This window comes from Solea solea, chromosome 13, assembly GCF_958295425.1.
Source record: "Solea solea chromosome 13, fSolSol10.1, whole genome shotgun sequence".
Classification (NCBI taxonomy): domain Eukaryota; kingdom Metazoa; phylum Chordata; class Actinopteri; order Pleuronectiformes; family Soleidae; genus Solea; species Solea solea.
The window spans coordinates 21,683,677-21,695,474 of NC_081146.1; the positions used below are offsets into that span (position 1 = coordinate 21,683,677).

At 41.9% G+C, this 11,798-nt stretch overlaps 1 protein-coding gene across 1 annotated transcript in view; it reads right to left on the reverse strand.

Moving 5' to 3' along the window:
* Positions 1–11,513, reverse strand: part of snrka (SNF related kinase a) — a 29,176-nt gene extending 17,663 nt beyond the window's left edge. Inside the window, exons 1-2 of the mRNA XM_058647885.1 lie at positions 11,269–11,513; positions 8,309–9,022 (exon numbers count right to left, since the gene is read on the reverse strand). Coding sequence (XP_058503868.1) covers positions 8,309–8,897 — 589 coding nt within the window. The 5' untranslated portion in view covers positions 8,898–9,022; positions 11,269–11,513. The remainder of the gene's footprint in view (positions 1–8,308; positions 9,023–11,268) is intronic.
* Between the last annotated feature and the right edge of the window lie 285 nt (positions 11,514–11,798).

An 11,798-nucleotide genomic window follows, 5' to 3' on the forward strand; every position in this document is an offset into this window, starting at 1 on the left:
GTGTCTCTTGCATTAGTCTATGTAGTATTCTGCCAATGTTTGACTAAAACCACTGATGTAAAGGGTGGGAAAGTAGAGGTACAGAGCCCCAGGGACCACAGGAGTGCTACCTCACACCTAGCTTACTCACATTCAGAGCATGTTACCATAGCAACACTGGCTCCTCATCTCAAACTAGAGAATGAAATGCCTCTGTCAGGCCCTCTAGGAAAATAAAAAACAAAACAGACACTGGCACAAAATAACATGGCAGACCTTCACACTAATATTTGTAGACCATCTTTGTCTCACACAGTCTTGGTCAGACTTGTAAAGCAACCCTTACATTTAAATGTAATAAATTGCAATGTTAGAGTAAAAAAAAAAAACATATATATGAATACCCTGAATCAGATTGACTCTTAAAGTTCATAAGTTTGTTGCTCCATTCTTCAACCAGCCACTATGTAAGAAATCCATGTGGAAATTTCAACCTAATCCCACTGACAGACAGACACAACATTGAAACCATTCATTACTTTTCAAAAAGGAAGTGATATATAACACTAATACCACATGACATGATTAAAATACTTGTATTACCATCTTGGCCTTATCAGTGCACCTGGAAGAAAATCACCCGAACCGTCCAAACACTATCATGATTTTCTATGCTTCTCCTCCTCTACTCAACCCTACTTATTCCTTCCTTTGACTCCTATGCCTTTGTACCTTTGTCTTTCTCTATAATAATACAGCTCATTGCATATGCCTTCATCAGTTATTCTTCCCCAGCCATTGTCCCGACACCTGCGCCATCATCATTCACCAGCTCTCTTTTTCCCCCATTCTTCAAGCCATCAAAATTGTCCTGAGTCAATGTCGGTATCGCCTCACTTCTGCCGTACTCAACTCTTCATCACCACTCGTCATGCCTCCAATGTTTCGCTCATCCTGACCTCTTCCTCTTCATCCCAATTTCCCTGGATATACAGCACAACTGTGATCTACTCAACATGCTCTTCTCCTCTTTGTAGTGCAGAAAAAGAGTTCAATTGAACAGCTTTATAAAAAGAGGTGACAGATCAATCCTATTGGGTCTGAACCTTATTGGCCCATATGCAAAGATAAGATATCACAATTGGTTTCAAGAAATAAAAAAAAAAGGACACATGGACACATGGACACATATCTGATGATTACATCGTCCAAATAAATCATCATGTGCATTTCAAGTGGTAGTGGAAAAAGAACAGCAAAAGAACTGACATCTGGCTGATTCAGATGCAGTACAGTGCTGGCTGCTTTATCTGGATGTGAACTATTGGATAGGTCAAAAAGAGAGTAGCTGTCCCACTCAGCAGCTCAGTGTGTGTATTAATAGTAGATGTGTCACATCTAGAGCAGTCTAGACATCTGCCAGCTCAACCTAGACTGCTGTTCAAGAATTAAAGGGAGTGGAAAATATGAGTATATGACATGTAAGAGCATGATGGTCAAACCACATTGACAAGGAAAAGAGATACAGATACAAATCTTTGGCAACACATTGTGTGACATTACACACAGCTCTGCATCCAGCTCATAGCCAACCCATATTGTAATGTTTCCATGAAGTGATGAAGTATGCAGCTCCAGTTTAGCAATTTGTGCATTTTAAGACCATTTTGTTGTATGTGAGAGTATATAGTGTACTTCAGTAACTTGGCTTACTCGTACCTCTTCTACACAGAAATTAGAGGGTATAAAAAGTGGCTGAACCCACTAAAAGAAGGCAGTTGCCTCTATTCCCATTGCCAGAAGACGAGTCCCTTTATTTTTCCTCTGGTGAAGCACGTACAGCATCATGAACGTACCGCAATCCAACATGATGGAAGACGGTAACAGGACACACAACAGAAGAAAGCACCATGAAGAGCTGTAACTACAGCCAAATGAAGAAATGAGAATGTTCACCCATATGTCCAGTTTCCATCATTGCTAAACTTAGCCCATTAAAAACCTGCATCTACTGACTCATTTGACCCAAATGAATGCTGATTATAAACCTTTCCAAATTGCAGACAACAGCCATGTAAATGTTGATGGGTATTTTGACCAGTGGAAAAGTTATTTTGGTAGTATTCCTAATGTAAATGTGAAAAAATACATACCGAACCAACCGTTCCACTTGAGGGAAACACAGCTATAGTAGCAATCACTACAAGATGTAAAAGGTCATCTCTGACCAGCCAACTAGCTGGTGTCTTTCCAGTCTCCAATACAAAGCGGTGTGTGCAGATGCAACCTACGGTCATCAATTCACACCAGAACTACTGCAAAATAAATGCCACTACTTCCCTTAACATAAAGGCCTACGCCACATCACTGTGTTAAAGTTTTTGAAGTGCAGTCTATGAATGCTATGGCTATTTGAGGGCTTGGAGTCAGTTATCACGGCAACTACAATGATGTAAGTGCAGGTAACTTGCCCCCTCTTATTCACTTATCTGCTCCTCATGTCGCTGAAATTACAACAGAGTGCAGAATAAAGGCAAAGAAAACAATAAAAAAAAAACTCTGCCATGAGGTTTTTATCGATCTACCAGGACCTGTATCGTCAGTGTCACGCAGCAACGCAACAATGCCTGAGTTTTGAGTATGCGCTTTGCATGCATGGCTACATGAGCAGTAGAATGAAAATGAGCCACAGGAAACGGTGAAAAGCTTGGCAGCACTGCAATAAGGACAATAGCCACAAGGCAAAGTGCAGGAAGGACAGCAAGCCGCAACTGACATGGCTCTCTCAGGCATCCTTTATGAAGGAAAAAGCTGCTGAAGTAAAGTTCCTGCAGAGGAATACAGCCTTATCCCAACCACCGGTTACAGACTGTATACAAACACAATTCATTTGTCAATATTTTACTACATCATTCATATGCTTTGGAATTAATGCAGAAAAACCCAGAATAAAACTGTAGAATCATCAAGTATATGGACATAACTATAACTTGGCAATGCAGGACACAGAAACACTGATTCACAAGACATACAGTTGAGATGTAGCAATTCAAACATGCCGTGAGCTCCTGATGCTTCGTGTTGTCCCTGATATGTAGAAGTAGAACATACCTGCCAACTCCTAAGGTCATTAATAACACTACATATACATATGTATGTATATATATATATATATATACACACATATATGGAAACAGAACAAGATGCAAACTGTATGTTCTTGACATTTTTACCTTATTCACATGCCAAAGCAGCTATATAGGCCACAACTTCTGAGGTTTTTTTTCCCTGATACAAGGGCTTGTACGGTGCCTGAGCTGGCACTGTGTTTGAAGATCAACAAAAATGTCAGTAAAGGCTTCTGCCTACCGTTAACAACTTATCAATTCAAAAACAATCAGTGGTCATTCAGTCAAGATTCAGACATTACTGTGGATTTCCACAGCAATAGCTGCAGGGTGCGCACCTTGCTTACCACTATGTCAAGTTGCCCGGTGATGTGACAAAGCAGCTGCTCACCACAAACCAGGATGAGACTCATACAGCTGCCAGAAGATGAGAGACTTTGTCTGGTCAGGCTCCAAGGTAATGATATCTTCTACCATCTGCTTAAAGGTGAAGAATTTACAACTCATGGAACTCAGGAAGTTAATGACATATTCCTAGAACTAGGGTTGTCACCTTTTCCAAAAATCACGGCAAACGAGTATTACGTGACACGCTAATCCTTCAAAGATATTCAAATATAGCAATGGATGCTTCTCAATCTATTTAAGTTTCCTTTATCTGCCAACACCGGCTACATTGTACTATCCAGATGATATTGGTTAGGCAGAGTATTAAAACCATGAAGGGACAGAAGAGAAGCTGTTTTCATGCTGAACAATGTCAGATCTAGGGCTGAAACAATTACTCAAACTTCTTTCATTCTTAAACGTGGATATTACCTGGTTTGTCTGCTCTATTATAACAAAGAAATCATTAAAACTGAATCATTTTGGCTTGTGGACAAAACAAAACATTAGAGAACATCATCATTTCCAGGTTTGAGAAACACTGATCAACATTTTCTAACATTTTATGGACCAAACGATTACCCGAGAAAGTAATCGACAGATAAAATCGAGATCCGAGTTGAGATTCAAAAATAATTAGATTGATGAAGCAAAATCAAATTCAATTAAATAAAAAACAATACTCATCTGAACTAGAATATTGTGTATCCATATTAAATACAGCCATGTGGGCATTAACTTGCAGAAACAGATAAGAAAGCTGCTTGTGCCTCACTGCTGTTGCCACACTCAGCAAACCAATATGACATCATTAACCTGATCCTAATTACAATGTTTACTCACTTTCAAACTAGTTGATAAATTCTCATTTAAGGAAATGAATCAATTATTTGGAACATCCCTATATTAAATGTGCATTTCCACCCCCTGGTAGTTCAGCTTTACTAATATTATGTTTGGGGAGTAAACAACACAGATAATTAGGAGGTTGATTCTGGGCCCAGTGGTGTGAACCAAAAGAATGAGTACTCATCAGAGCCAGCCAGTCTGTGTCAACACAGAACTGTGTAATTGCAGCATCCTGTCATCCCCTGGCAAAGTGCAAAAAAACAGCCTGAATCAAGTGTTCTGCCCATGTAGTAGCAGCAAAAAAATATAACCAGAACTGCTGTTATGAGCCCCTCTAGCTGCTTTCAAACTTCTGATAACCCTAATGGAGCCGACAGCAAAACCTCCTGAACAGCTCTGTGGGGTACAGGCACAGAGCAGTTAATAGGTTTATAGATTTTGTATACATAAAGGCTTTAATAAGATAAGTGTTTTCCATCAGCTAAAGGCTGCCGAATATACAAACACATCCAACACAAGGTTTCTTTTTTTCTTTACACAGACGAGGGCTGTCATTTTTCAACATCACCGCCTTCACTGTAACCTACTAGCATAACCTAGCAAGGGAGTTAATTGATTGTGCAGAACAGAGAATTAAAAAGGGAGAACATATTGGTCCCTCTGCACGCTCAGGTAACCCCGAGTACACAGAGAGGCTTATGTAGTTCACTGTCAGTATATTTCCAATGTTGTTATGACTGACTAAATGTGAAAAGTGGCACAGGTTCTTCCTGACTTTTGAGACACAACTGACAGAAATAAGTAACACTAAACTATGCTCGACAAAAAGACACGTTAGGGAGTAGAAAACTGTACATCCTGAGAGGGAGCCGACATTCACACTGCAGGGAGATGCCACAACAGTAACAGCATCCTGTTCACTTCCGCTACTTTAACCAGTGAGTCTATAAATCGCGTGAGAATGTTCAGAGAATGATCAGCGGTGTTTGGGGCAAGTGCAAGAAAGAGTTTTATGTCAGAGGAACACATGCAATGCAATATAATATGGACTTGCTGCTATTAGTTAGTAGCACACATGGCGACAGGAGCTGTTTCATTTAAACTTGGGTCAGTGATAGTCACAGTGTCAAATGATGTGTTAAACACAAACAAACTGGTACAGCCTCTTCTATTAGGATGAGACTTTGTGTGAAGCCCATGTCTCTCTACCAAAGTAGCAGCTCGATATCGGCAGAGACTCCCTCATGTAGGCTTGAATCTCCAAGGTGCTGTCGCTGCTCCAGCGGTCTTTGCCATTGTAACTCGGTTTATGTTACGTGATATGGTAGAAACACGTATGAGCACCCTCTGCTAGATCCTTACAGGTTCTACTTAAATCTAAATCTTATACTTTATTAATCCCCTTAGGGAAATGATTTCTCCGCATTTGACCCATCCTAGAATTAGGAGCAGTGGGCTGCCACACTGATCATCACCCGGGGAGCAATGGGGGTTGGGTACCTTGCTCAGGGGTACCCCAGCCCTTTTGACCTAGGTGTGCGAGACTGCAGCATCATTACAGCAGGAATGTGAACTTCACACCGTACGTTTGATATACTTTCCAATTTCAAATAAAAGTGTATTTATTCTATCACCCACAATTACTGTGTGCTCAGACTAGGGATGGGCAGTGTCAAGTGACTTGGCACATTGTGATGTGTACAATAAAACATGTTTAGGTAGACTTAGCCGAGACACTAATAATCACTAGCAAACATAATTAGGATTAGTAATGCAGTGACACGAGTAGGGGCTGCATACGGTGTGACTGCCACAGTGAGGTAGTCATGCCAACTGTTCTGACTTATTTTAGGCTGGAAAATAAATACTATTGAGTGTAATTTTGTTGAATTGAACTGAAATACAAAGTAGCAGCAGCATTATAGCCCTGTCATTTATTGACATGATTATTTCTTCTTCATGGAACCAGAATATTTGTTTTCTAAATGACTGGTTATGGGTGAGGCTGGGTATTGATTAAAGTTTTTTTTTCCCCATAGGGGATCAATGACTGGACCTTTTTACAGATTCCTTTTTCCAATACCAATTTTTTCAAATCCTTTTTAACAAACAATTACATTCCACATTATGGTGAAATGCAATATAGATTTTCTTGACATACCTTCATTACACAAGCACAACCCTAGCACTCATATGGCGCATTTCCACCGGCTCTACTCGCCTTGCCTCGGCACGACACGGCACAATTAGGTTGCATCTCCACTACAAAAAAGTACCTACTTAATGTGGGCAGAGTCATCAGTTTCATCAGGAGTGAAACTGCGGTTACTTGTTTTATGCAGTGACTTCGTTTTATACGCGACACCCACCGACACACACACACACACGTGACTTTACACCACACTTCTGTAGTTGTTTTAGGATTGTTAAGTAGTTTTAAGTGATCTACAGTACTACTAAAAATAGTACCTGGTACCAGGTACTAGGCTAGTGGAAACGCTACTTAAACCGTGCCGTGGCAAGTAGAACCGGTGGAAATGCGCCATTAGACTGTAATATTCATGCCAATTGGCTCACAGATACTGATGAGATTCACTTAGGTAGAAGTGAAATCTGAACACATTTATAGCATTAAATGATGTCCAGCCAATCAAAAAAGTACTAAAGCTCAATACCCTAGTTGTTACTTGGTGGTAAATGCATCAGCACCACTGAGTTACAAACATCCAGGTTGTTTGATCTTTAAAAAAGAAAAAAAAAAAAATCAGGAAAAGGTAGTTTCAAGCTATACATAGTAAGTGTTTGATGTACTGGATAACACACAACAATACATCACTTCCCTTCCTTCACTCTCAGGGTCAAGAATACCACATCAAAGTTGCTGGAATGAGTCAGTTTGTGTGTAAACATCAGTGAGAAAGTAACCACACTATACTCACTGCTTCCACTTTACGAGTAGTGAAACCAAAATGGAGAAGCAAATAATACCTAGTTGTTTGCCTCTGAATGCATTTTATCCGTGCATAAATTATCACACTCACTCACAATCAGCACCAACTGAAACAACATGCCACTGAGGAACAAGCTGAACTGGTCACATCTTATAATCCTATTCAAAAACTGGTCCCAGGGCCATGTTTCTGCCATCACTTCCTGATGTGACAGATACAATATCATGCCATGGAAAGACACACAATCAATCTGTCTGCACTCTGTCAGCCCTCTAAGAAAATCAATGAGCCAGTTAATTTAGTGCAACGGGACACCCATGGACATCAGTGCTAGTAGAGCTGACCTTGTGGCACATGGTCTGTTGCAGCCAGCAAAAAGATCAGTGTCAACTACTATTATATAAGCACACCGCTTGAACACACAGCTTGACATTTAGAACGAGATCGACTGTGAATATTTAGTGTTGCTTAAGATTCTGGCACATGAACAACAACTGACGGTTGCTCTGGATTAAGGCAAACACAAGTCATGACAAGGATGTGTAAACGAGAAACAAAACATGTGAAGCAGATGGTGATGACCAGGAGCCACACTGCCAACTAGGGCTGAATGATAGTGGAATATTATATCTCTCTGCTATGTAGTTCCAAAACATGTTGCCATTTGACAAAAAATACATATTTATGTTGTGCTAAGGTGTTGCCAGTTTCTGTGTCAGGATTGAGGTAGAATATCTCAGGAGAAACTTTGAGAAGAATTTAAAAAGTCAACTGTGGTGAAACAGAAAACGAGCCTGGTTTGTCCAATTGAAAACAATCAATGCACAAGACAAGATAAACTGCCTCCAGTGCCTGGGTGTGTGAGCAATAAAGTTTCCTAAACCGTCTAAATCAAACATCTTGCTCACATCCTGTTTTGCGGTGCAGAGCTGCAACCCTCTGCCACATTCTAATTCACAGCATGACTCATTTCATCCCTTTAGCATCATTCATCAGCCTGTGTGAATTCCATACCTACGGCTGGAGCATCATACTCATCCCCCAGAAGTATTTCAGGTGCAGAGTATGCCAGAGATCCACAGCTCGTTGTCAGCTTCTTCCCTGGCTGAAACTTGTTACTGAATCCAAAGTCGGTGAGTTTAACCAGCCCTTGTTTTTCGAAGAACACCACATTTTCTGGCTTCAGGTCCCTGTGCACCACATGCAACCGATGGCAATAGGAGATAGCATGGACAATCTGTGCGAAATATTTTTTGGCAAGCTCTTCGTTCAGACCCTCTTCGTGCTTCATGATGTAGTCAAACATATCACCACCATCACCTAGCTCCAAGATGAGGTACAGTTTGGTCTGGGTGTCTATCACCTCATACAGGCGCACAATGTTGGGATGTTGGACCAGCTTCATGCAGCGGACTTCCTGAAAGAGGTGACCTGTGGCCACAGTGTCCAGCTTGGTCTTGTCAATCACTTTCACTGCCACTTTCTCCCCAGTGAAGACGTGGCGTGCCAGCTTCACCACAGCAAAATGGCCACGGCCCAGTGTTTTGTCCAGGTCGTACAGGCCTGCAATCTTGCCATCATAACCCCGCTTGAAGCCTGCCATTGCTCGAGTGTGTGATGGGGAGAAGGAAGTCCCCACGGCAGGCAGGGACTGTTTGGCTGAGTTGCGTGGATCCACCTTAGCTCAGTTCATCGAAGGCTGAAGGAGAAACCCATGGCTCTGGCTTCCTAAATGTCAAAGGAAACATAAAATTACTATAGCGACACAGATGGCAAAGATAATCATAAAACTGCATAAGGACTGAACTCCTTAAAATTTGTGACTTTCCAGATGGTACACAGGACTGCACAAACTCCAGTGAGGACAATATACCAAAATGGAAAAGAGGGCGGGATCAAGTACATGTGTGGAAAGCTAAAACCGACACTAAAAGGAACCAAAGGACATGTACATGTGAGCCAAGCTGCATGAAACTCTTTTCCATCTTTTGTTCAGACCCTCCTTGAATTTCATGAGGTAGACATAACTAACTTCCAGGTGAGGTCACGTTTGGACTGGGTGTCAATCTGTCGCCTCAAATGGGCACAAGATATTGGACTAGCTTCATGCAGCTGACTTCCTGGAAGTTGGAAGCCTTCCCAACTCTGTGCTGACATGGAACATGGTAAGACTGGAGGGGCCCTAATGGTGTCCAAGGCTTCTGGGGTCAAGCTTTATCCAAAGTGAGCCTGTCTGCACCTTAAAGCCCAGTCTCAGCAGGTTGAAATGGCAGTTGAAAGAGTGTGTGATGTCCTGTTCTATTAAAGGTGCCGTGTGTGTGTGTTATGTTATGTACGTTTGAATGTAGGAAGCAGCACTATTGGCTATGGGTGTGACTTTGGTTTGATTCGAGACAGATAAACATATTGAAAAATAAGTGAAACAGTTGAATGGACTGAACAATGCTCTAATAAAATGGGTCTTTTTTTCGTGGCAGACATTTGGACAAGAGCACAATAGGAAAAACACATGTCAGGTGGGTCTGTAAATTCTCCAAAGGGTAACATTCACACATAACAAACACAGCAGGACATTGTCTGGGTGAGTTGTGTTCTCAAAAGCAGGTGAGTCTGGATCCCAGCAATCACACATTCATTTACTGGATCCTGTGGAGTTTCTCCTGCGGCATTCTCACATAAGCTTACTCAGATATTAACTCGAGATTATACTAGGGATTTGGCAGGAGAATATCCAGAAAATCTCTGGTGCAAATTCTATGGACATTTGCATTCACACATACAGCCACCTACACACAGAATCTCCAGAGTTCATTGTGTGTCTGAAAGCAGCTTTAGAGTCCTATGAGCTTTCAGGGAGCTCAAAGTCTTTAGTGGATCCTTAAATGAATGTCAATAGTGTGCCTGTCCAATCTGTGCAATTGTCCAGTGTGATTCTTGTTTGTCTGAAACTGTCCATGACTGTTTGTGATAACTGGCTGCTGAGGTGAGGAGGAGATTGATTATTAGGTTTTCAGACAAAGTCAAGGATGGAGTTTGATAGCATTTTCTGGGGCTGTAGATTATGTCCCATGGAATCCATCCAATTTCTACCACTTGAGGGTGAGTGCTGGTGCCAATGCCAGCTGACATGGGGCTTAAGGCGAGGTACGCCCTGGACAGGTCGCCAGTCCATCACAGGGCAACGTAGAGACAAGCAACTATCAACTCTCACACTAACACCCACAGTTAATTCGGAGAGTCAAATTTGCCTTATCCCCAAATCTGCATGTTTTTGGACAGTGGGAGAACATGGAGAAAACACACAGGATGTCCTAAAAAAAAACATGGTTCAATTATAGTAGTGATCTGAACACAGTAGTGATGCATCAGGTGATGCTTTGACAGAGTGGGAAATAATGTGCATCGTAACTCATTGAAAACAATGAAATGCATGGATAGTGAGAGCTTTGCATTGTCACATTCAAACACTATTTATAATAAATCCCCACTTATAGCTGTACAGTACGTCTAATGAGTAGATGCTGCCCTGGCTAGTGTTAGCCAATGTCTCATACTATACTGCCTTGTCCTGTATCAATGAGCCATAATAAACTCTTCATCAACTCAGAGTAAACGACTTCAAGTATAGTCTCGCTGTTCTGGTAACACAACAGAGTTGGACTAACTGCCCCAGACATCAGCTACCTAACGGGCCCAGCGGCAGCACAGCCCACTGACGTTAGCTCAACGTTACCCGCGGCTAGCTCGTTGTCCATTGATTGGATCCGTCTTAGCTTCCTGACTCACTGGCGTTCTTTTGCTTCCCCTTCTATGGCCGCTAATTCAGCCGACAACAATATCCACACATACACTCCATGCCACGTAAAAGAGCCGCTGAATCATCCGGATACTTATAGCTACTGCTGCTGTGGACACCACGCAGCTAGCCGCGGCTAGCACTTAGCACGCTAAAGTTACTACGACTCCGCTCTCACCTCTCCAGCCACTCTTCGGCAACACATAAAGCACCGCGTCCGGGCTCCGCCGGGCACTTTGTATTCCTCGGGAGCTGTCAAGCGTAGTTTGTGGCGAATTACGCGAGGAGACGGTGGTGGTAGCGCCTCACCGAGGTGTCCGCGCCACTCACACGGCGCTTGTGCCCGGGGTTCGTCCGTGAAACGAGCACTTGCATCGTTGACAACGGCAAACCTGATCGGAATGCTTGCATTTTCCCAGCAGAAGCGGAGGGGCTGAGGTGCTGCGTTCACGTGTTCACACAAAGTGTCGACGTTTTCAAACAGTTTTGTTTTTTTCCTTTTCCACTCCCATCCTCCTGTTTTGCATTAATTGTATCTGTATTGGATTAAATCAATTCACTTATTATTATGTTTATTTAAGTTATTTATGAAATAACTTCTTTTAATTGTTCATGACTTGGATCTTTCGATGTCCTTTACACTCTTTTCCACAATTTATCTTTGTATTGATTCCTTTTTTTACAATTCTTTCTCTACATGTGTTGTCT